The sequence below is a fragment of the Sturnira hondurensis genome, unplaced genomic scaffold, assembly GCF_014824575.4.
Source record: "Sturnira hondurensis isolate 20B ecotype Veracruz unplaced genomic scaffold, ASM1482457v3 Scaffold0016617, whole genome shotgun sequence".
NCBI lineage: Eukaryota > Metazoa > Chordata > Mammalia > Chiroptera > Phyllostomidae > Sturnira > Sturnira hondurensis.
In genome coordinates, this window is record NW_028089248.1 from 3,385,493 (window position 1) to 3,408,745 (window position 23,253).

Genomic DNA, 23,253 nt, shown 5'->3' on the forward strand with positions numbered 1-23,253 from the left:
GCTATATACAGGGTCCAATTTTTCAATGCTGGCAAGAAATGAATTAAAAATAATTTTTTGTATGCCGTAAGAGCCAAAAACACACGTGCGTGCAGGTCGCCAGCCAAGCCTCTGCCACGTACAGAGGGAGAGCAAAGACGGACCCAGCCCCCTTCCCGACGCGGGAGCCCCCGAACGCCCCAAAGGCCAGACTGCACCCCACAGCCCTGCAAAGGAGCCCCCGGACGGGAGGCTCACACACAAAGGCAGAAGCGGACAAGGATCTCGAGTTGCTTCTGGGGGGATGCTGTCAAAACATCGCTGGCTTTTCCAACACCCTCTCCCGGGGACTGACTGACGTACCCACCCCCCACGCAGCCCCATCCCCCCAAATACAATGACCCTCCTGCTGCGGCTCCTAAGGCCCAGGCCCTGAGGTTCTGGTCTGTGAAGCAGCCACGTGTGAACCTGGCCTCTGGCCACTTCGGGTCTTTCAGAGCCTGCAGCTCCCCCAGGACCGGTCTCCGTATCTTGCAGCCCTGAGTTAAAGAACTTGTTCTGAGCAAGCTTCCTTTACTTCCAGCGAAAATCTGGGTTACTAGGGGGAGGGCAGTGGAGAATCTAATAAATCTTAGAATATACTTCTTGGCTACAAAAAAAAAAAAAACCCACTTACTGGTGTCATGAAACAACTTTCCATGTCTCTCTGAAGAGAGCGGGTTCAGAAGTTACTATTGTATTCGCGCTGTATTAAATCAAGCTGTGAGCGGCACCAGGGTTACGCTTTGAAAGAAAGCCCTGCGCCAATTCTGATGTTTAAAGGGAAAAGGAAAAGTTTCCAAGCCTTCCATAAATTCCGACAGGAGGAAGTTTCAAACTTGGGTGTTCAGTCCACGCGGCCCCCTCATGGAAACAGCTTGGTTTCATGTATTTGGTTTTACTGTTCAAACTTGAGGGTCTTTTTAACTTTTTATTTTTACAGGGCTCAGAAGAAAAGGGAGAGGGAGCCATCGGCTCACCGAATGCCAAAGAAAACGCGGGCGCCTCTGTCAGAGGGCCTCTGCCTGCGGCCCGGTGGGGAGGGGACCCCCTGGCTCCTGGCAGACTCTGAGTGCGGGCCCTGCTGCCTGTGGACACCCGGCCTGGGGGCCAGCTGCTAAGGAACTCGGACAGGATCCACTCAGGATCAATTCAGGTCAGAGCGTGTGAGTGGGGACCAGGCAGGACCGTCCCCTGGCTGGGCCTGAGCTTTGGCCGCCGGCAGCAGGAGGAACAAAATGGACACTTTCCAAAAACAAGACGAGGCCCGGCCACCGGCCGAGGAATCCTAAATTTAGTCCCTGGGGGAAGACGGCTGCGTCGGCTCGGCCAGAGCGCCAGTGGGGCCCAGCATCGCTGGGAAATGTCGACCAAACCAAACAGGCCCTCCCAGGAACCTCAGCCCCAAGCCCTGACTTCCAGGAGCCACCCTTCGTCAGGAGGGATGGCCCACGCACCCCAGTCCCCACTCCCTGAGCGCTGTCCGCCCCACGGGCGGCTGGTCCCACCTGACAGGCAGGGACACTGAGTCCCTGGAGAGGCGGAGGGAGCACAGGCGGTCCTGATGGGGGAAGAACCCAGTATCAAGTTCTGGCCTTGACGCCCGTGACCTGGAGGAAGGTCCCTTGTCACACGGGCCTCACTTTTACCATCTGTAAAATGGGAATGGGAATGTTTATTTCAAAAAGCTGGGATAAGGCACCCATAAAATTCAGAAATGTAGAGGTGTGTATACACATGTAACATACACATACATATGTGTGTGTGTGTGTGTGTGTTAAAGAGACTCCTGGGCCACACCCCACATACAGATTGTTAACAGCTGTCATTGGTGCAGCTGGGACCCCTCCCCTTTCTGTGGTAATGACATCCTGACACTCTTCGGGTGCCACCCCTCCCCTCTCCGTCCCTGTGGCTGAGGCGGGCCTGGCCTGTGTCCATGTGGGGCCTCGGACACCTACTGAACAGGAGTCGCCAGGGCCGCGCCCAGAAGCCGTGCGCTTCGCCTGCCCAGGTCACTCTGCGGCCTTGCCCAGGCAGCCCCGTAGCAGCCCCATACACTCGGGGGGGCTCAGAGGCTGCGCTCAGAGAGGCCGTTAATCTCCCTGAGGCTCCCACCCATCTAAGGGTCTCAGATTCCGCAGGGCTGCCAGGACGGGCCACTCTCCCAGCCCCCGGCCAAGATGGCGGTCCAGGCAGAGAGCTCCTGAGTGGCAGAGACCTGGTGATTCTGCCCTGACTCCAGAGAGCACTTGTTGGCGCTGCAGGGGCGGATGGAGGGGGCCCAGACTCCACATGAGCCTCCCCATCCCTCCCCTTCACCCTTGACACTCACCCAGCTACAGGGCAAGTTTGGAGTAAGGCAGTCTCCATAGCAACCCAAGGGGAGGACCTGCGTTACCTGGTGACCAGACAGAGTGCAGCGGGGACAATGGAGGGACAGGGAGAGTGTGGTGCGGAGGGTAGCGGGTCTCCAGAAGGAAGAAAATCACGAACACCTTTCCATGGGGGAAAAAATTTCCAGAAAAATATCTACTACCTCCCTGACCCCAAGCAGTCGAGAAGGAGTAATTTTTCATTGTAAGGAGAACAGCCGTATGGAGGGCCATAGCCACACCAGGCCACTGGGGTTCACCAGGTCTGAGGATTTCATACACCAGCCCCATCTCATGGATGAGGAGACTAAGGCCCCTGCAAAGGTTAGCGAAGCGGCTTAAGGTCACCTAACTGGCGGGTGGTAGGATGTAAACTCACCCGGTTCCATAGTCCACTGTCCGCCCCTCTCCGGCACGGGCAGGCAGGTCAGTGCCCATCCTGGCCTCGTACCCTCTGGACTCTGACCACACAAATAAGTCACTAATGAGGACTGGTGTCTGAGCACCAACGACTAGGACGAGGACAAGGATGAGGACCAGGACGAGGGAAGGAGCAGGAACAACGGTGAGGAAAGAAACTGCTTCTGAGCAGGGCCTCCAGGAAGCCTGCTCAGAAGTGGTGACATGGAAGCCAAGCCCTGAAGAGTGAGTCAGGGAGAACCGGGCAAAGAGTATCGGGGAGAGCACCTCAAGCAGACGGAGCAGCACGTGCAAAGGCCCTGAGGTGGGGGTGTGATGGGTGTGTTTAGATCAGAGCCCGAGTGGTGAGGAGGAAGGCAGCAGGGATGAGAGGTGGGAAAGGGGCCGACTGTGCTCAGACTGTGGGAGGGGCCCAACTTACCCCCTAAAGGCCTCCGGAAGTCACAGCAGGGATTTCTGTTAGAGCACGATTCTGAAAACCCCACTGGCACCGTATACTCAGCCTGGCTGAAATACGGAAGATGAGACAGAGGCCGCTAGAATCCTCTGTGTGCGATGCAATGGGGCTTCCACCAGGACGGTGAGCAGGGGACAAATTTCAGATTCACTGAGTCACTGAACTGGCAAGTTACCCATCTGTTGGCTCAACTGAGGGAGGGGAGGAGTCCCCTCTGGGTTCTGACTGAGCAACAGGTGAACGGAGGGCAGGCTCTGAGCCCCTGAGGCCCAGAGCACCCGTGGGTCCCACAAGAAGAGGGCAGGGTACATTTGAGTGTGTGTGCAATGTCAGGAGGGGGTATCACGCAGTGGAGACCCAGGTCTCTAGGCACCTGAAACCCTGGAGACCCCCACCCACCCGCCCAAGCTGCCCTGTGCATCAGCACTGGGTGCACTAGGTTGTGTGGCCGGCTACACTTTGGACCAGCCTCTCTCCATCACCTCGTCCCTAAGAAGTGGGGAGCCTGGCTATCTGTCTTTCCGCTGCGACCTCAGAAGAGGGAATTTGGTTTTCTTATTGGAAGGCTGCTGTCTGTGGTCCCCAACGCACTGACAATTTCCGAGTCCTTAAAAGGCACCCTTAATCCAATTGTCTGTGTCGAGCAGCCCCTCTGTCCCCTCCACCTTCCTCCCAGCTCTCCCTTTGAAGGAGGCCCCAGGGAGGCGATGCCCAGTGCAGCCCGGCCCGGCCCTGACAGCTGGATGCCCCCCCAGCCAGGAAGGTCTGCCGTGAGCCCAGTGAAGGCCACCACGGCTGACCCTGGGAGCAGAAACCCCCAAGTCTCGGCACACCTCCGATGAGCACAGGGTGCTACACAGACGTACAATCGTCCCTGGCAACGCAATTTCCAGATGGAAAAGCTGAGGCTACCAGGCTTTGTGGTCACTGTGTCTGTGACCTCACCCAAGAAAGCGGGTTCTGCTAGTTGCAGCCCATTTTATTGATGGGGAAACTGAGGCATGAGAACACGGTTCTCGTCCAGGGCGCACCTATCTGTCAGCCAACCCAGAGCAAAACACAGGAGTGTTAGGAACCAGGGGGCAGCTTTGGGGGAGGGCCTGGGGTGGGGTGGAGAATGGATGTTAAAGGTGTATGAGAAAAGAAAACAGGCTCCAAGGATAAAGAGGGGGCAGGTGTACTGGCAGGGAATGGAGAAGCTATGCGTGGATTCCCAGGGCGGGGTGAGGGGGGGATTGCAGCACAACACAAGGGGGTCTTAAGAGGCAGGAATTCTAGGTGCTAAGATGTCTCAGCACATCACCCCCGTGCAGGGCATGGCGTGAGCAGAGTCCAAGTTCAGCCACTTACTCACAAAAAGGCACCCACTGCCCAGCCCAGGGGCCCTAATGCCGACGGAATCCAACTTCCCAAAATATTTACCCGAAGGCTCTGGGCACCAGGCTCCATTCTGTAAACTTGGATGCCATCCCCAAGCTGAAGCGATAGATCTCTCTGAGACCAAGACAAACTCTCCCTCCCGTTCCACAGAATGAAAAGGAGGCGAGCAAGAGAACGGAATAAATCAACCCTCCCAACGGCCCGACTTAAAAGGGATCGTGGTCAGCAGCGAGAAGAGGGCAAGGGTGCAGGCTCCTTATCAGGCCCAGGGCGGCTCCAGACACAAACAGAACTTCTGGCACGCACACTTCCTCCACGCCAAGGGAGGCAGGAGAGAACAAAATCTTCATCCGCAAAGGTCAAACGCACCCTCCTTGAGTTCGAGCGAGCCAGTATTTCCCCTGTAACTTCCAAGAAAGAACAGCCCCTTCCATGGACTGAAGTACTGAGGGCAGCTGGAGGAATGAGGCCCACAGGTCTCCCCCTTGCCGGGGTGGCCCAGGTCCCCAAGCCCACTGCGTTATCCGGCCGGAAGTCTTCACTTGGAACTCAGGAAACAGCCCCCTGCACTGGAAGGCTCCGGCCACGGGAGGAGCCGGCTCTGGAATGCGGACGAGGGAAGGCCGGCCTGCCTGCGCTGGACATGGACGACCTCATTGAACGCTGACAAGCCCATGCGACGGAGAACTGTTACCTCCAATTTACACGTGGAAAACTGAGGCTCAGACAGATAAGGACCCAGAGTCACACTGGTAGATGGCAGAGCCAGCTCTGACCCCAGGCCCACTGCCTGCCCGGTGGGGAACCTCACGTACTGGGGGGAGCCCTCCCATTTCTTCCTCTCTCCACCCTGCACGCACAGGTCACAGCCCGGCTCTGACAACCTCCCTTCCCTGCTCCTCAACAGAACAAGCCCCAATTCCCTAGAGAGGGGTAAGAGAAAGTGGGTGCGTGCTCAGGGTCCCGAGACCCCCACACCGTCTCATGTCGCCCACTCCCAACTCCAGAAATGCGGCCTGGCCTCGCAGACGGCCCGTCCAAGAAGCGGGCTTCCTAGCATAATATTTTCCTCCCACAGAACGTGAGAATAAAGGGCCCTTTGCTTGTCTCCCGGAATCACTGGCTTTCGCCATAAAGCAATCGTCTGCCCAGTAAAAATATGTCTGCAGAGCTTGGTAACTCTATCTGTGGTTGCTTTTCTGAAAGTCAAAAATCTTGGAGGGTGAGACATGGCAGGGGCCGACTTTAAGACAAGCCCGTGAAGTCATGTCTACTCCGACGGGCCCTTCTTCCCGTGGTGATTAATTCGCCGCGAACCCCGGGGACTTTGTCTTAATACTCTCAGAGCGAAGCGCCAGTTTGAATTTGTACAGAGCGATACCCACCCCCCTGGACCCGGGGTCTGCCAGGTGGGCGGGCGAACCACCGGCTGGGTTCCGGGGCCTGGGGAACTCCATCACGCAGCCCGCCTGGCCAGGTGAGCTGTCACCTGAGCCACGGATCGTAAGAGAGGGGTGCTCTCCTCCAGTCAGAGGACAAAGGCTTGCACAACTAACCCCGAGACATGAACTGAAACCTCTTAAACCTCCCAGCCTCCGTGTCCCCATCTGGAAGTGGGGGAAATCATCACAGGGCAATGCCTGAGCAAACGAAGTGGTCTCTCTTCCTCCACCAGCGGCATCTGGGCTCTGCCCAGGCGCTGCCCCGGACCCAGACAGACAGAGCGTTCACTGGGGATGATGCAGACACGTGGGCAGCCTCGGGGGCTGGCCAGGGCGTTCACCGAGTGCTCCCTGCAGGCTGAGCCATAAATCACCGTGTGCATGAGTTCCTCCCTTCCTTGCAAGGACTCCCAAGGGGCGGGCATTCTTGTCCTCATTTCGCAGGTGCGGAAACGAGGGCCCAACAGCAACACAGCATAAACCAGACCTGAGGCCCAGGTTCAAAGCTCTGTGCCCCCTGGAACTGGGGGGAGACCACAGAGGGAAACAAGGTAATAAAATGAGGCTTAAGACACAGCTGTACAGACTAAGTCAGGAGTTATTAAACTTGGGGCTGTGAGTGCCCTGAAATTGGGGTTAAAGGTGTAAGAGCATGTATTTGAGGAGAGGGAAGGACACCATTAGATTAGTGGGCTCCCCAAAGGGTTTGTTACCTGCCTGCTGAGGGTTAAGAATCATCCATCTATGATCCTCATGGGAAAGCCAGGAGCTTGAAAGGAAGGCTGTGACCCATGTGGACTGCATGGAAGAGGTGGCAACCCCCCCAGGCTCTTCAGAGATCCACTGTCACAGGCCCGGACCCTGTCACTGGTGGGCTGTGCTCCTGCTCTGCTCATTCGTTTGAGGGCCTCCTTCCCATCAGCGTGCAGTCCCTCACCTGCTGCAGAGAGCACCATGGCGTGGCCACACCACCACCTGTCCCCCCGCGGCGGGCATGTGAGCTGTTAGGCAGTGTTCATTCCTCCAAATAATGCCGCCACGGACACCCCTGCAAGTATGTGCTTCTTCCCAGGCCAGCATTCCGCGGTGCCCTCCTGACCCACTTCAGGCTGATCTCTGATGTCACTCCACCAAGACAGCCCCTGCAAGGATCCGAAATCCCACCCACATCGTTTGGTCCTTTTTCTTCCCCCACCTCCCAACGGCTTCTCTCCAGGGGACCACGCCCTGCCCAGGAGATGACTTTGACGGACCCCAGTGACCCCGCCTGCGTAGCCCCTTCCCCTACATCTGGGCCAGACCCAGAACTGGCTTTAACCAAGAGAATGTGGCCCTGCCAGTCTTGGTCCCAACCTTAAGGAGGCCCGGCGGGGTCCGTAAGGAGTCTGGTCACCCTGAGGCCGCCACACCAGGAGGAAGCCCAAGTGAAACACATGCAGAGGCCACCTGGGAGGACACCCCCAGACAACACACGACCCAAATGGAGCTGCTGCACTTGGCCCCCAGCTTTTGAGCCACCGCAACACCGCCACATAAAGCCACACGCAAGTTGCCCCCGCCGAGCCTCATGCAGACGGCACAGCCTCCAGCAAACCGTGAAATGATTCAGCCACAACGTTTTGGAGGAGTTTGTTCTGTGGCAAAACATGACCGTAAAACTCTCCCTTCCTTCCATGCGTTCTGCGAGGTCACCATGGACGCCTGCTCGCCCAGCCACCCTGCACCCCCAGCCAGGCTTGGGATTCCCAACACAGGGCTCTGCAGTTCCCCAAAGACTTGGCTGTGTCCTCCGCCCAGGGTGCCGCCGCAGCTGCTCACACTGGGAGGCTGGCTCCTCTGGGACGGGACGTGAAGACCCCCAGGGGACGTCTCGTTCTCCCAAGGCGCCTAAGCCAGCGAGCACGCACCCACGGCCATCCTGGGAGAATTCGCCCTCACCAAGAAGTCAACACACCAGAAGGCCCTGAAGCTACCAAAAAACAACAGTTTGGCAGTGAGAGGTCGGGGAGCTTGCCCAAGGTCACACAGCTAGTGAGAGGCAGAGCTGGGACTAGAAAGCAGGCATCACGGGTGCTTTCCAACACTGGGCGGCGGCCCGCAGTGAGAACCGCGTTTCACCACGGCCTCCGTCCGTCCCAGAGGGACAGAGGGACGTGCAGGTGGACACAGAGCTAGACCAGCTGGATCAGTCTAGCTCGTTAGCTGTGAACGTGGACACCCACCGCTACAAACGAAACAGAAAGTTAGAGCCACACGTACTCTCACTCTATGTGACGTTTTGTCGCAATTTCATCCTTTCCTGTTGCATTTTTTAAGGCTGGTCACTACGCTGATTTTTGTGAAACACCAGTGGAGTTATAACATAGTTTAAGGAAAAAAAAAAAACTGGTCATCTATTCTGATTTAGGATGGCTCTCAAATCCGACCGACCTACATTTCAATCTGGCTGGAGCAAGACTCCACTTCCAAGTCAGGTGACTTTGGATAAGGAACAGACTCCTTTAAAGCCTCGGTTCCCCCGTCAGGAAAGTGGGTGTGAAAGCAGCCCCAGCCTGGTAATGGTACAGGGAGAACTGAGTAGCAGGGACAGTGCCTGGCCCCTGGCCTAGCAGACGGCAGACGCTCAGTGCCACGCCCACGGGCTCAGCTCCCAGGGGGCACCGAACGCCACAGCAAGCTGCACCACAGAGCAAGGAGAAAGGACACACGAGCCCAGGACTGACCGAGGCGGTGCCCCCTTGGGTTTGCACGGCAGGGGAGCAGGAAGAGAAGCCACCCAGGGCCCACAGAAAAGGCATCTCTGTCCCTGGTTTGTAGTAGCTTCCTTACAGCCTCCTTCTGCTTTTGAAGTCTACATAGATCACTGGGGGAAGGAGGGGTAAAACGACAAAGTCAAGGTCAAAGAGGGCTGTGATGAGGCTCCCTCTGGAAGCCAGGCACAGAGCGGCACCCCTAACCAGCACCCCCAAGGCCCTCCGTGGAGCCATCATAAACCATGGCTTCTGTGCCAGGGGCCAGCCCGTGTGGCTCTGGGGAGTTAGAAAAACATCCTCGGAGGCTGCGGTCTGCCCCAGGCCGCACCTGCGGCCGGAGGGTGGACGGGCCCATCCTGCCAACAGGGACCCTTTATGCCCTCTGCCCCACCCTCCCCAGGGCCCCCACTCTGCAGATGAAGCCGGTGCGCCGCGGGCCAGGCAGACGCACTTCGTGGGACAGACCGGCTCTCCCCAGCCTCCCAGCCAGAAAGGAGCGAAGCCGGAGTGCACAGACATCAGTCAAAAACCAGTAACGAAATCACAGAGGAGGACCTGCAGCGGTGGACAAGGGCTCGTGACGGGTCACAGTGCAGAACGGTGCCCTCTGCACAGACATTACCGGACCCTCTGCGGGACCACGAGTTTCTGCCCTCACCTCTCGGAGACTGCGCCCATCCCAAGTCAGACACCAGGAGTGGGCCGAAGACCGCCTCTGAGCACGGAGCGAGCCCCTCGGCCTTCGCCCTTCCAGACCCTCGGCCTGAGATGCTCCCACCAAGCCTTCCATCACGGGGCTAGTTAGTCTTCTCTGGGTCTCAACAACTCAGTCACCTCTCCCCAGTCCAAAGCAGAACCCTCGTTCTACCCTCCTTCACCTCACCCATTTCTCTTTCCTCCTGGCTGGCCAAGAGGTCCGACACCATGCCCTAGGTCCCACAGTTAGAAAACGGTGTGGCTAGGATTTGAACCCAGAGCATCGCGCTCCAGAGTCCTTGCTCTTTAACCGCCACCCTCTTCTGCCTTACGTCCCATTTGAATTCTCTGGTCCGTCCCCCAGGGTCCCCTGGGTGACCGCTGAGCACTAAGTCCTGTGCCTGGGCCAATGAGACATTCTAGAATTGATCACGCAGCCCAGAGAATGCAGTCACTCAATTCCTCTTTAACCTCCAAAGTATTTTTAAAAGAGAGCCACCCCCACGTTCCTTCCTTCCCCACATGAGAGCTCCCCCAGATTGTGGGGCTCACCTCTGCTCTGCTGGCCCCTCCACCCAGGGCCTGACCTTTGTCTCCCCTGCAGACAAAAACCAAGCCCCATAAGGTGACTGAGAAAGCCCCCCGGCCCAGGCCCTGACCCTTCTTCAATCAGTATCTCAAATGAACTGCTGTCTTTACCATTTGCTGCTGGTCCATCCAGCAAATACTCACGCCGCTATTTCATACCCCCTCCCCATGACTTGCTCACCACCATCCCCCCACCTCCCCACTCACCTTAGGGCTTAAGTCACAGAACCAAAGTAAAACATTAGTCAGTCAAGTACAGAAACACTTTAAAACTGCCATCTATCACGACAAGGATGTAGTTCAGGAGCGCAAAAGGAAATCTAGTGATGCAGACCACGTGTACAAATCATACATGACCAAAGAACGGGAAGCTCCAACCCCACACCCCAGCAGCTGGCGAGAAAAACTCCATAATCATTCCTGGGTTTAAAAACCTTAGCAAGCCACCAGTTGAAGAAAGCTTTCCTAACTAGACAAGCAACAAACATATCCTTACTGGTTATTAAACAGTATAGGCAATTGTGACCAATGCAATAAGATAAGAAAAATCAACGAGAGGCAGGAAGGTTTAGTTTCACTAAACGCACAGTTCTGCCAGGCAGAAACTATGTCCTATTCCTCATAGTTTCCAAAACCCCCTAAGCACAACCAGAGATTTGTGGAATGAAGAGCCTCCCAGATGAGGTCTGATCCCCACTAAACGTTCTCAAAGCATAGTACTTCTCCTGTGAGTCACAAATGATCACAACTTAGACTGTGAAATTTGTTTTTAAAAACACTTCCTACTAAGTAAGTGTAAGCTCCGTGAGAACAAGGACCATGCTCGATGGACACAGCAAAAGTGTGCCTAACGTAGGCACTCAGTATGTACTGCAAAGACGCATAAATGACTTGACTAGAGCATATTCGATAGATAGTTGCTGAACGCTAATCAATGTTTTATCCTGCTTCTCAGCTGGAAAATCAAGACCCAAAGAAGGGAGGGACTCTTTTCCTGATGCCACACCACAGTGAAGCCCACCCAGCAACCTGGAGCCCTCTGAAAAGCGTCAGCCACCCACAAGGCCACACACACAGACCACAGCCCACGGGGCTCACCAAGCAAGGAAAGGGAAACCTAGAGCAATTCACGGAGCCTTCTAAACACACACACACACACACACCCAGGGCACACCCAGTGGGCAGAGCCCGTGGCAAGAGCTCCTGAGTGCCACCTCTCTGGGACCGAGGGTGACTTCAGTGGAGGGACTTGAGGCTTTCCTTGCAGAGCCCCATGACCGGTGCCCACATGGATAAACAGCCCCCTCTGCTTTCCCGGGAAGTTATCAAAGAATTACTTATGCCTCTGGAAATGCTTGTTTGGAAAAGGCTCTCCACCCGACCTGGGCTTGGCAGCGGCGGCGACATCACCAGGCCTGCCCTTCGGGGCTTCGGGGAGTGACCGGGCTTTTCCTCCCCCCGAAGGAACGTGGCCACTCTTCACGAGGAGAGTCTGAGGCCAGCCATAAAGGAGCAGGCAGCTTCCCAGGATAAACGGAGCACGGTGACATCAAAGACCGCCGTCCAGATTAAACAACCGAGGCCTTCAGCTCTCGCTGGCATTTCTTCCAGGATATTCTGGGCTCCTGCCTCAGTTCTCCCCCAGATGGAATGGCAGATATTTTGTTTGTGAGAGTCTGAATTTTTTCCTTCCTCGGGGAGAGGGGGAGGGGGAAGGGGGGAAATGAGAGGGAGAGGAAGAGAAAGAATGTCTGCGAGAGACAAGAGCCACGAAAAGAGCACATGTGAGAGTAAAAGGAGAGGGAAGTCAGGGAGGCAGCCAGAAGCGCCTGCTTTGGAATCCAACAAGCGACCTAAACATTCCAAGAGTTTCTGAACCAAAGCACACTGTGAACCCACAGCCAGCCAGCGAGGCTGCAGGAACCCCCGAACCAGGAGGGTGGTGGAGTCCCTGACGCCAGAGCCAGCCGGTCTCACGGGCCACTGCACTGCTCACTGACACATGGGCCCCTCTGTACACCCCTTTCTCGAACATATCTGGGAAACCAAGGCAAGGGACCCTGTCCCCTCAGCCACAGGCTCACAGCAGCTCTGGGGCAGGATGCGCTCTCTCTGGGATGGGCTTGTACCTGCCTCTTGTCCCCGGGCCCCTGGGCAGCCAATCCCACCCCGCAGGACCCCCACATCCCACCAGAGCCAGGCATCTGGCCCCTCAGCTGAACCTCCTCCCCCTAACAAGGTAGCAGGGGCCAGCAGTCCACTCAAAGAGCTGGAGAAATGCCCCCCAGTCCTTGACACTCCATAGTAATCAGCTCTAAGGCTGGGGCAGCTCGCTGACTGCCCACCAGCTCCACCCCACACACCTGTCCAGAGAGACAGGGAGTTCAAGGTGACAAGCGTCCCAAATGCACAGGGCTTCTCCAAAAAGACTGAGCACCAGGGGAGACATGCGGTCCCCACTGGCTGGGGAGCCACTGGGACCCAGAGTCCCTTCAGAATGACACGACCCGGCCATCACCACTTCCGCAGACAACAGCAAGCCTGGGTGCCTCCCTGCACACGGTCACACCCTCCGCCACCCTTCTCCCTGACCAGCTTCCAGGTCTCGGCTTAAATGCCACCTCCCACGCCTTCCCACGGCTTCCCACGGCTTTCCACGGGTGTCGCTGTCGGCTGACGCTCCCATTTACCTGCTTACTCTTTTAGACGGGAAGCCCCGGGAGGACAGAGGCCGCATCCTGGTATTTGCTACTGTGTCTTCCATGCCTGGCACAGTGAGGGAACTCGTAATGAGTGACCACCCATTACTGGTCGCAGTGCACCAGCAGCTGAGTGCCTGGAAGGAAAGGCCTGATCCATTCGCTCCTGCAGCCGGTTCCACCAGGCTACGGAAGGGGATGGGGGAGGAAGAGGCAGGGCTGGCGACCTAATCCACCCTCCATGCATTCATTCACTCATTCATTTATTCCATCATTCTTCTAGCAGAGAGCTCACAAGTGCCCACCACCTGCCTGGGGGCTGCTGCAGGGAAGGTGCATCACCCAGAAAGGGCATCTTGCCTGGCTGACGGCTCCGCCTTGCTGTTTCAAGCCTTCCAGGGGACCTCCTGGTCCCTGAGCATGGAATACCCTCTGTCCATCCATTACCCCCTCTCTCCTCACTTCTGATGTCCCCACTGGGAGAGGAGATGCCACGCCCTGCAGGTGCTAGGGGGACAGGCAGTGGTGGCCATGTGGCTTCAGCTTGGCCCCGGGCTTGTTCCCATTTGTGCAAATCGTGAACACAGGGGACCGATCCTGAGTTCAGGGGCTAAACCAGGCACAGAGCCTGACTCGAGGACCTGGCCTCCTTCTCCGAAAGAGGGGGACGAGACACAGCTCACAGCCTGCAGGGGAGACGGCATCATGGAGACAGTGGCCCTGGCCACCGCGCGGCAGCCCGAGGGACGAAGGCCTACTGGAAACCAGAAGCCCTGCCTGGCACTGGGCCCGGTTCAGGCGGCCCACGGCCCTCCCGGCCACTCCGCGGGGGGACAGAAAGCTCCCGGGCAGGGCTGGGAAGCTGGTCTGGTGCCACAGGCAGAGCAGACCCTCCGTGGAGAACTCGACGATGCCAGTGAGTGGAGGCCCAAAGGCCTCTGCTGGCCTTAAAGCAAATCATCTTTTAATTCCAAAACACCAAATATTTAATTTATGCTCTCCCTCAAATGTCAAGTGCACCTCCCGGCACATAGCTGCGAAACCACGTAAGGAGGCCTAACACTTTCCATATGGTGAAGACATGAGGCTTTTTAATTGTGCCAACTGGTATCAGTCAAAGGTAATTCCCCGGGAATCCGGCGCTCGGGCAGCAGCTGGGCCAGCCTCCAATCTCATCGCCCAGCCCTGCGGGGGCCCGCAGGCTCCAACCGGGCCTGCGCCCGCCCCATCTTCCTCCAACACCGAAATGCACTAGGAGTCCCCTCATCAAATTTCCGAACCGCCTGGCGGCCACCTTTACCCCAAAGACTCCCTCAGGCCTCTGAGAGAAAAGAACAAAAGGGCCAAAGGAGGTTGGGGGGGGGGGGGCGCTGTCTTCAATGCATTTGCACACCACACGTGTCCACGCCACATGAGCGTGCACGCAGGCTCGCTTCGCCAAGTACTGTCCCACGGCTGTCTCTGTGCCAGGAAGCTTCCTGATTTCGNTAGGAGTCCCCTCATCAAATTTCCGAACCGCCTGGCGGCCACCTTTACCCCAAAGACTCCCTCAGGCCTCTGAGAGAAAAGAACAAAAGGGCCAAAGGAGGTTGGGGGGGGAGGGGGGGCGCTTGCACACCACACGTGTCCACGCCACATGAGCGTGCACGCAGGCTCGCTTCGCCAAGTACTGTCCCACGGCTGTCTCTGTGCCAGGAAGCTTCCTGATTTCGCCCATCGTACTTTCCAGACCCAAAGTGTCCACCTGGTTTGCTTTTGTAACTGCCTGTTGCTGCCTCATGGTTCCAAGACCAGCCCCCTTCGTCCTTTCGAGATTCAGATGCTTGTTTTAACGTCTCCCTGTGGAGGACATTGCTGTCGGGGATATAGACAGTTTGCTGCTCTGCTTCCCTAGTACTCGTCCACCTTGACTTCCTCATTAGTTTTCTCCCCCGAGCTCACGTTCCCTTGGCGTTCATCGGCCTTGAGCCCATGGAGAGAAGAGGAGCCATGGCCTTGGTCTTGGCCTGGGTCCCTCCGAGAGAGTCTAGGGTGTACAAGGTGCTTTCAGAGTCGGCCCCTTGCTCCCGCTGCACCAACATCTCAGCAAACCCTGTCCCCACCCTGCCCAGTTTTGAAGAGTTATCTGCTACAACCGTGCCTGGGATGAGAATGTTCTTATGCCCACTTCACAGACGAGCTCATTGAGGCACACAAAGGGAAAACGGCTTCTACAAGGGGACAAGCTCTGTGGCAGAGCCTGACCTCACGTATGAATACAGACGTATTGGGGGAGACAGGCTTAGGTCGCCCTCTGACACCCTAGGACCTTGTGTGGGAGACAGACCCACCCTGAACTAAGCTACTCCTACCCATCAAGGAGGACGAGGGCAAAAAGCAGACCCTCCTGCTTCGGAGCACCCCAAAACCTGCCTCACCCTGAAGGGCTCGCAGCTGCTAGGCTGCCACCTCTCCAATGAGGTACGTGCACTGCCCTCTGGACAGACGCTGTGGCACAGGGCTTTGCCATGTGTGGCTTCTGTTGTCCTAGAAAATGCTCCAGAAATGGAGAAAAACAGCCCCCACCAGCTGGCCGCTAACTTTACAGGGTTCGGAGGAGGATTAAGATAAAGTAAGCAAAGTGCATGATACACACAGGCAGTTAATAAACAGTAGTTATCCATGTAGTAGTAGTAGTAGTAATAATAATAATAATAATAATGCTAATTGATGTGCCACTAACGTGTCTGCAGCCACTTTGGCGAAAGGCAGTGAAGGAGTTGAGACAGAGGCCACCCCAGAGACAGGCCTGGGGCTACTGGGGGGACCTCCGCCGGCCCTTGAAGCTGGCAGACTTTGGAGCCCTCGCCCTCCTACGTCCTGATGATGTCACAGGAGACCCTGCCACTGGGAGTCTCAGAGCGAGAACCACCCCGAGGGCTGCCCAGCCCGGTCCCGTGGAGGACTGCAGTGTTTCCCAAACGCAGGGCACTCCGTTTCCACGTCCACTGTTCAGGCCCCTTGCACTTCATTGCTTTTCTTAGAGTCAACGTTAGGCTCTCTCCTTCCACAGAGCGTCACCCTAGGCAACCATGCCTGCGAAATCATGGGTTTCGCATCCTAGCGCTTCTTCTGATCAGAGGAAAAAGGAACTATTAGGATTAAAAATGATCCTGAAATTGCCTTGCGGGCCAGATGTGGGGCTCACCTGACCCCTCCCAGGGTGCACTCACCCCACTGCAGACTCAGCAGCCGGGCCGGGGCTGGTAGGAACCCAGGTGTCCGGGCCCAGTCACCAAGCACTACTACAAGGAAGCAGCAGTTCCCTCCCCTTAACATCTTGAAGCGCAGGGCCCACCCTCCACCAACCAACATATGTCACCCTGATGGCTCTGTCTCACATCTTCAAAAGTGCTTTGAACAAACATTAACGACCCCTCAGCGTTTCTCTGAGACAGGGGGCGAGGAAGGGAGGGGGCGAGCCCCAGCCCATGCTGCCCTCAGCTGGGGGAAGGAACGGGGCAACACAATTCCGGGACTTCACCAAAGCCACCAACTTAAGCTGGGGCCCCCTCCCCACCCTCCCTCACTTCCCCCCATGGCAACTTTTACTGGCTCACATTCCTTTCGCTGGGAACACTACTATTTAATTAAAAACGACAGACTTTTGTTTTTCTCTCCTTCCTTCCTCCTCCCTCCCATCCTCCAGGACTGGATGCCAAGGAGACCCACCAAAAACATGCGGGTAACATTTGTTACGGCTTTGAAGATAAAAGTCTGTTGAAGTAAGCCCTCGCTGTATTTCAAGTTTCCCCTAAAGCACGGAGCAAGCTGCCTGGCAGTTTAGGAAAGGAAAAAAGACTGGGGGGGGGGGGGCGGGGACGGGGTGCGGGGAGGAGGGAAGACTGCAAAAAAAAAAATGTCATTCTGCAGGAATACTTTGTAAAAATAAACAGGCTGAAAAAACCCCAAACTTGATTAATGGAAATCCACTCAGCTGGCCTCAGTCTTGAGCCACGAATGCATTTATTTGTCCGTATGGCTAAATCGGATCATTTTCATTGCGCTTTGAAAACACATGTAGATCATAAACTAGAAATGCTAGGGGAAGACTGGGACAGCTGTGGGTCCGTTTTCAAAGGACCCTAAACTCCAGTGCCCCCGCCCACCAAGGCTGACCCGTGTGCTAGGGGCAGCGGCTCCAGTTCCACCCCAGCCTACAGGTGAACACGCGTGGGAGAGAAATCCCCAGCTAAGAAAGTGGAGGCAGTGGAGGGGCAGAGGGGAGCTTCTCCCAGACGCAGGAGTTGTTTCATCCGTGCACAAGAGTCGGCTTTATCCACAGGCTCACTGCCTGACTTGGGCCCCCGCCACCGAGCTGCACCCAGCCCACCACTGAAAACCCACCACTCAAACCCACACACACACATCTGAAAACTCCACCGGCCCCTCCCCAGCCCACGGACAAGACCAAAGAACTTCCCAGACCTGAGACACAGTCTGTTCACCTCTAAGTTAAAAAAAAAATTAAATGTCACATCAAAAAGTTGATTCATCCTTTGATCCTCCACTTGCTTGAGTTCCACGCAGACCTTCTGAAAGCCCGTGCAGAGTTCCAGAGCTCAGAGGACATCTGTGAACACCAGTCCCAGGCCAGGATCTGGGGCTGGACTCACTCACCCTCCGTCACAGCTATCTACTGCTCCCCAAGAAACAACTCCAACCTCAGGGACCCTCAGGAGCGGGCCCACGCTACAGCAGAACGAGGTGCTCTCTCTTCTCATGGGCCTAACTAGGGGGGTCTACCGGCTCTCTTCAGTGCCACCAAGCCCTGCCACCCAGATGGCAGTCTGCTCTACTGGGGTTCCCGGGCTGATGGTACTGACAAGTGCCACAGACACCCTGAACGTAGGAGGCCAGCAGTCCCCTGCTCCACCCAGACACCCCTCCGTGCCTGCTCCCTCTCCCAGGCCCCACCTTCCAGCCGGCGTTTGCATGCTGCCCCCCAAAACAAGGGAGTCAGAGCAGGCCCCCAAATTCCCATCCTCCAGCACAGATAAGCTTCCTCATTGACTGGACCTGTACCACCTCCCCACCTAGGACCTATGCCCCCAGGCAGTCCTCTGCCCCCAACGTGTGGTTGGGGAGACTGCCATCCGTGTCACCTCCAAGGATCCTCAAGGCACGGGGTACAGGGGTATGTTGGTGGGGCAGGGGCAGCTGAGAAGGGGTTTTTGGACTTAGAAGCTGTGCCAAGAGGGTGCTCAAAGTTGGGGTGGGCGGGCATGGACACTCATCTCTGAGGGTGAAAGAGGGGCGTGAGGGGATCGTACCCGGGCTCCTCTGCCGACGGTGCCCGCCGCCCGCAGCTGTCGGGGTCCGGAGCTGCCGCCCGGGCAGCGCTGCCTGCCGATCCACTCCTCAATGCCTTTCCGGGCCCAGGCGGCACTCACAGCGAAGCTGTCACCTGGGGCGGGGACGACAGGAGTCCCTGAGTCCGGCCCCCCGGGGCGAAAGTTACCGGAGAGAGGAGGGAGAGAGCGGGCGCGGCCGGCGGAGGCTACGGGGGCCGGGAGGGGGTCGAGAACCGGGGCGCAATCCCGGAGGCGGACGCAGGAAGTCGGGAGAAGGGGTTCCACGAAGCCCCGAGAGCAGGAAAAACAGTATCCACGGAGGAAGAGTCCGGGGGTCAGAAGAGCAAGCCCCGAGGCCAGGACTGCCGAGGAAACGGGGTGAAGGTCTGAAGACGGGTGCGTTAAACACGGGGCGAGGGGAAGTGGGGAACTGAGGGTAAGGAGAAGGGGCGCAGCGGGCGCAGGAGCCAAGATCGAGAAAGAAGGGCCTGAGGGGCAGAAAGAGAGGGGACTGAATCTTGGGGGAAGGAGCTTGGGAGTCTGAACAGGGGGCGCAGTGAGCGCGAAAGGCGGGGACCGCGAGATGAGGGGTTGGGGCTCAGAACAGGGGGCACGGGACAGCGGGGAGAGGGTAGGCGGGACAGAGAGGGGTCACGAAGGCTGCTCCAAGAGCGGGTTTGTGGGGCTAGTGGTCAGCTAGAGCTGGGGGTGGGGGTGGCCCTGGTAATGAGATCCCGCGGGCTAGGCCATTCCATCCATTCCCCGGGTCCATGCCCCGCGCGCCCCTACCTTCCGGGCTCTCCCTGCGCTTGCACACGGCGGCTGCAGCACATCGCGCGCGGCGGCGGCGGGAGCCAGAAAGAAAGGAGAGGCAGAGAGTCAGCAATCGCCGGGGCGAAGGCGGCGGGGGCCCGGGGGCCCGGGGGCCGGCGCGCGGGCGGGGACACTGACCCGGCTTGGAGTGAAGTTTCCCCATGCTGGGGGCGCGGCGGGCGGGGGCGTCCCTAAGCCATGCGCCCGGCCCGCGGGCCCCGCGGCTCGCCGCCCCTCGCCTGGCTCTCCTCCTCCGGGAGCAGCCCCCCGAGCCGAGCGGAGCCCGAGGCGACGCCGGGACTAGATCCTGCCGCCGTCGCCGCTGCCCGACTGACGCCCGGGCGTGCAGAGCCCCCAACCCGCCGCCGCGGCCCGCGCCTCCCCGCGCACCCATTGGCGGGGCGCGGCGCATCAAAGGCGAGGCGGGCTGCCGAGGGGGCGGGATGGGGCGGGGCCAGAGGGCTGGGGGCGGGGCGCAGCAAAGCGCTGCAGGTCCGACACAGCGCCCCCTCCAGGTTGCAGTTTACGTCCCCCAGCCAGGTGCCAGGAGCTGGAGACCCTGGGCTGCAGACCGGGTTAGGGGGCTCTGGCCAGCAGGCATTTTGGGACAAATACCCTCTTGGGTCCTGCCGTCTCTAGGACAACCGCTCCTGTCGCTACGTGACTTCTGTCCGCTCTATTTTTCCTTAAAGCGCGCTGGGCGGGACTCAGGGGTTCCAGTTTACAGGTGATGAAACTGAGATCTGGAGGGGGCCCCTGCCCTGGCGCTAGCGCCTGCTGCGTCGCCCCTTCCCAGTCTCCCTACGACCTGCCTTCGCAGAGAGTGCTCACTTATTCCTCGCCGCATGCCCCCTGCCTCACCCTCTAGGTCTTGATTTGAGAGTCCAGGAAAAGCCCCCACCGCGCCGCCAGCCAGTTGCGGACCCAGCCCATTCCTGGCGGCGACAAGTGTCCGAAAAACAGGAGTTGCTAGCCAATCACTGGGATCCCCTCGCCAGGAGGCCCGTGGGTGCCCGCCTGGGGTCACGGCGCGCTGCCAGCTGGGCGGCCCGGAAGGGGGTAACCGCTCGGTCTTTGATCTTCCTTGGTTTCCGCTCCCTGCTGCACTTTGCCAGACCCAAGGGCTTGTTTGTTTTGTCTGGGGAGGGCTCCGGAGAGGGGAGAACGACATCAAGGGGTTCCACCCCACCTTAGAGGCTCTCAGAGAGAATGCCTGCTCCGCTGGGGACATAGTGGGCCTGTTGTTAAGCTCATCCTGGTCCGGGGCAGCCTGGGCGTGGGAAAAGAAAACCCTAGGCCTGGAGTGAGACCAGCTTTGCCCCTTGGACCGAATTCTCCGTGACAGCCTCAGTTTCAGCATCTGTAAAATGGAGGCTCACAGCTTCCCTTTGAGAGCTACAAATGTGATTCTAAATTTTCTAGTTAGCCACAGTTAGGGGGGGGAAGTCGAAAGAAATTAATTTTAATAATATATTTTATTTAACTTGCTATATCAACAAATACCCAACATATAATGAGATATTTTAAATGCTTCATTTTGCACTGTTTGAATTCCGTGTATATTACACTTTGAATACATCTCCACCCAGACTAACCGCATTGGGAGGGACCAGTAACCGCAAGGAGCCCATGGCTGAGGTTCGCCGTGCTGAGCAGTACAGGTCAGGAGCATCTACACGTCTTGAAAGGACGTTAGGAGCTTCGTGGCCATCTGGAGTCATAAATATCTTCATCCAACAGCGTCTTCACTCCATCCTCTAAAGTTCCCTTTTTTACACCCTTTTTAGTGGGAATGAAGGCTAATCTTATAAGCAGGTACATGGTTGCCTGTTTTATATTGCAATTCTTTATCCAGTACCATGCCAGCCCAGGTCTAAGTCAGTAATTTTCACCGGGTGTGCCAGGAGAATTTGTAAAACATCCAATACCCACCTGACTGTTTCTTCAGGGGCACTGACCTCTTATCCCTTGGATGGTCAAATAAAGAATGACAATGAGCAATACAACGATAGCTGTCTGGTGTGAATGAATCAAAAGTATACCCATTTTTGGTCAGATTGGCAAAAACACGTCTTCGGTGTGGCACAGAAACTTAGTCGCTAGTTTATGTGTGCGGTGAGGTGCAGAAGGTTGAAAATCGCCGGTCTAAGTCACGTGTAGACCTCACAGCGAACCACTCTCTGAGGCAGCCTTGTGTTTGGTTTACAAAGGCGGGAAACTACTAGGCTCAGAGAGGTAAAGTCACTTGTCCAAGGCCGCACAGCAGCCAGCGACCCGGTTAGGAACGAAACCCAAGCCTGTGGACCCCATTGCCACCCTGGTCTACATCAGGCTGTCCTAACACAATCTGAACGTCACATTGCCCTGCTAGAGAGAGAGTCCCCACTCTAGTAACAAATAGTGATTCGGTGCCAGCTACGGGACAAGCCCCGTTTTAGGCACGTACGACGCATCAGTGCACAAAACAGACAATCCTCACTCTCATGGAGCTCGCTCTCTGCGGAGAAGAAGACAAGAAACAGTTGATGGGACACTTGAGCAAATAGTGTGGGCAGTAAGGCAGAAGTCACCAGCGGCCACAGCCTCAGTGGAGGGCAATTTTGCAAGCCCCCTCCCCCTCTACAGAGGATGTTTGGCACAGTCTGGAGCCAACTAGCAAGAAAAGACCGGGACTGCCGCTAAGCATCCTATGGTGCATGAGACAGACCCCCCAGAGAAGGAAGTATCCAGCCCAACATGTCCATCACGCCACCGTGAGAACCCCCGAGCTATAGGAAAAGGCCAGAGCAGGGTGACGGGTTCAGGGTAGGAGGGAGGTTGGGTTCGGGTGTCTGAACCAGAGCGGGAGCCTTCCTGCCGACTCCCTTCTGAAGGAAATGGCCCTGGGTTGGGATTGCTGTTTGCCTCTCTCTCCCCTACCCCCCACCAGGGCTGGCGTGGTGCGTGGAAATCAAAGCAGAACTCCGAGTGTTCTTTCTCACAGCGCTCAGAAAGTTGGTTACTTCCTTAAATCGGTCATGGCTTTCTTCTTTCATGAGAAAAAAGTATCCCCCCTTCCCCTCGGGAATTTCTTTTTACAGTTCAAAAAGAGATAAAAGCAACAACTAAAACTCTGCAGTTACCAGTTTGAGCCTTAGGGGAAGTAAATCCCAAATGTCCACCCAGACACAAGGCCCCTCCATCTTCAGCCTGGCCCTTCCCAGCCCGGCAGGCGCCAGGGGCTTGCTGTATTGGAATTGAGACCACCCCCCCTACCACCACCACCACCAACCTGGCCCTGGGCAAAACACCAAGGCCAGGCCTGTGGTGAAACCTTAACCTTCCCAGGGCTCCAAGGAGGGGCTCCCCAGGGGCCACCAGCCCACCATCCACCTGGGGTGGCCATTCGGTCTCCGCCGGCTTCCCGAGTCACGACGCACTGTCTTTTCATGCGTTTTAATAATTTATCTAGCCCACTTCTTGGGCTGTATACTTCCAGTGACACATCTTTTTCTTTGAAGATTTCCCATCCTTTGGGGGAGGAGAATGGGGAAGGAAGGCAAGGAAGAGATAAGAGAGAGAGATTATTACTGAACCGGGTTTCATGGGGCTGGAGGTTTAGCGAGGCTGGTTTAGGTGAAATCTGTCAGATGTGCAGCTGGGAGGCTTGGGGGCAAAAACACCACATGGCCTTGACTGCCCACCCCAACTCTTGTGCGCAGGTTAAGCCATCTGATCTGGTCCCCTTCAAATGCCGCTTCCTATAGGAAGCCCTCCCTGACCTTCTAACCCGAACAGCTCTGACCACTCCAAATAAGCAAGTCCCCTCCCCTCTTTCTTCTCTTGGCACTCCTTATTTTTTTTTCTAACGCTGAAGCTGAATTTTCCTCCTAGGGCCTGGGTTTTCTGGGGCAAGAGGTCTTGCCTGCCTTGCATCTCAGGCTGCAGTACCCAGCACTGCCCATAGGAGGTGCTCTATGTGGACCGAGAGGAACCCACCCAGCCCACCCTCCTGCCTTGGGGTGGGTTGGGGTCAATAGGAGACTGGGAAGGCTGCCAAGAATATGATGGGGGTATACTAAAGAAAAACATAATACCCAAGTTGCTGCTTGGTCCTCAGAGTCAGTTCTTTCCACAGTCCCCTGGTGAGTGTAGGCATTGCTCAGCGGCTGGAAACCTGGTTTGGCCGAGGGGGGCGCTGAGATTGTCCCGCAGGAGAAAGTCACTGGGATTTTGGAGATGGCAACCAGGAAAGGGAAGAGACAGGTCTCGAGGGAAGAGAGACATAAACACGGCCTCA

The 23,253-nt window shown here is 56.9% G+C and overlaps 1 protein-coding gene across 2 annotated transcripts in view; it reads right to left on the bottom strand.

Annotated features, from left to right (window-relative positions):
- The window catches only part of NKD1 (NKD inhibitor of Wnt signaling pathway 1), a 62,409-nt gene extending 43,092 nt beyond the window's left edge, over positions 1-19,317 (bottom strand). For both annotated transcript variants that reach the window (XM_037066350.1, XM_037066349.1), the window contains exons 1-3: positions 19,113-19,317; positions 18,951-18,983; positions 18,141-18,274 (exon numbers count right to left, since the gene is read on the bottom strand). In XM_037066350.1, the coding sequence (XP_036922245.1) occupies positions 18,141-18,274; positions 18,951-18,983; positions 19,113-19,137 (192 nt within the window). In that variant the 5' untranslated portion in view covers positions 19,138-19,317. The remainder of the gene's footprint in view (positions 1-18,140; positions 18,275-18,950; positions 18,984-19,112) is intronic.
- Between the last annotated feature and the right edge of the window lie 3,936 nt (positions 19,318-23,253).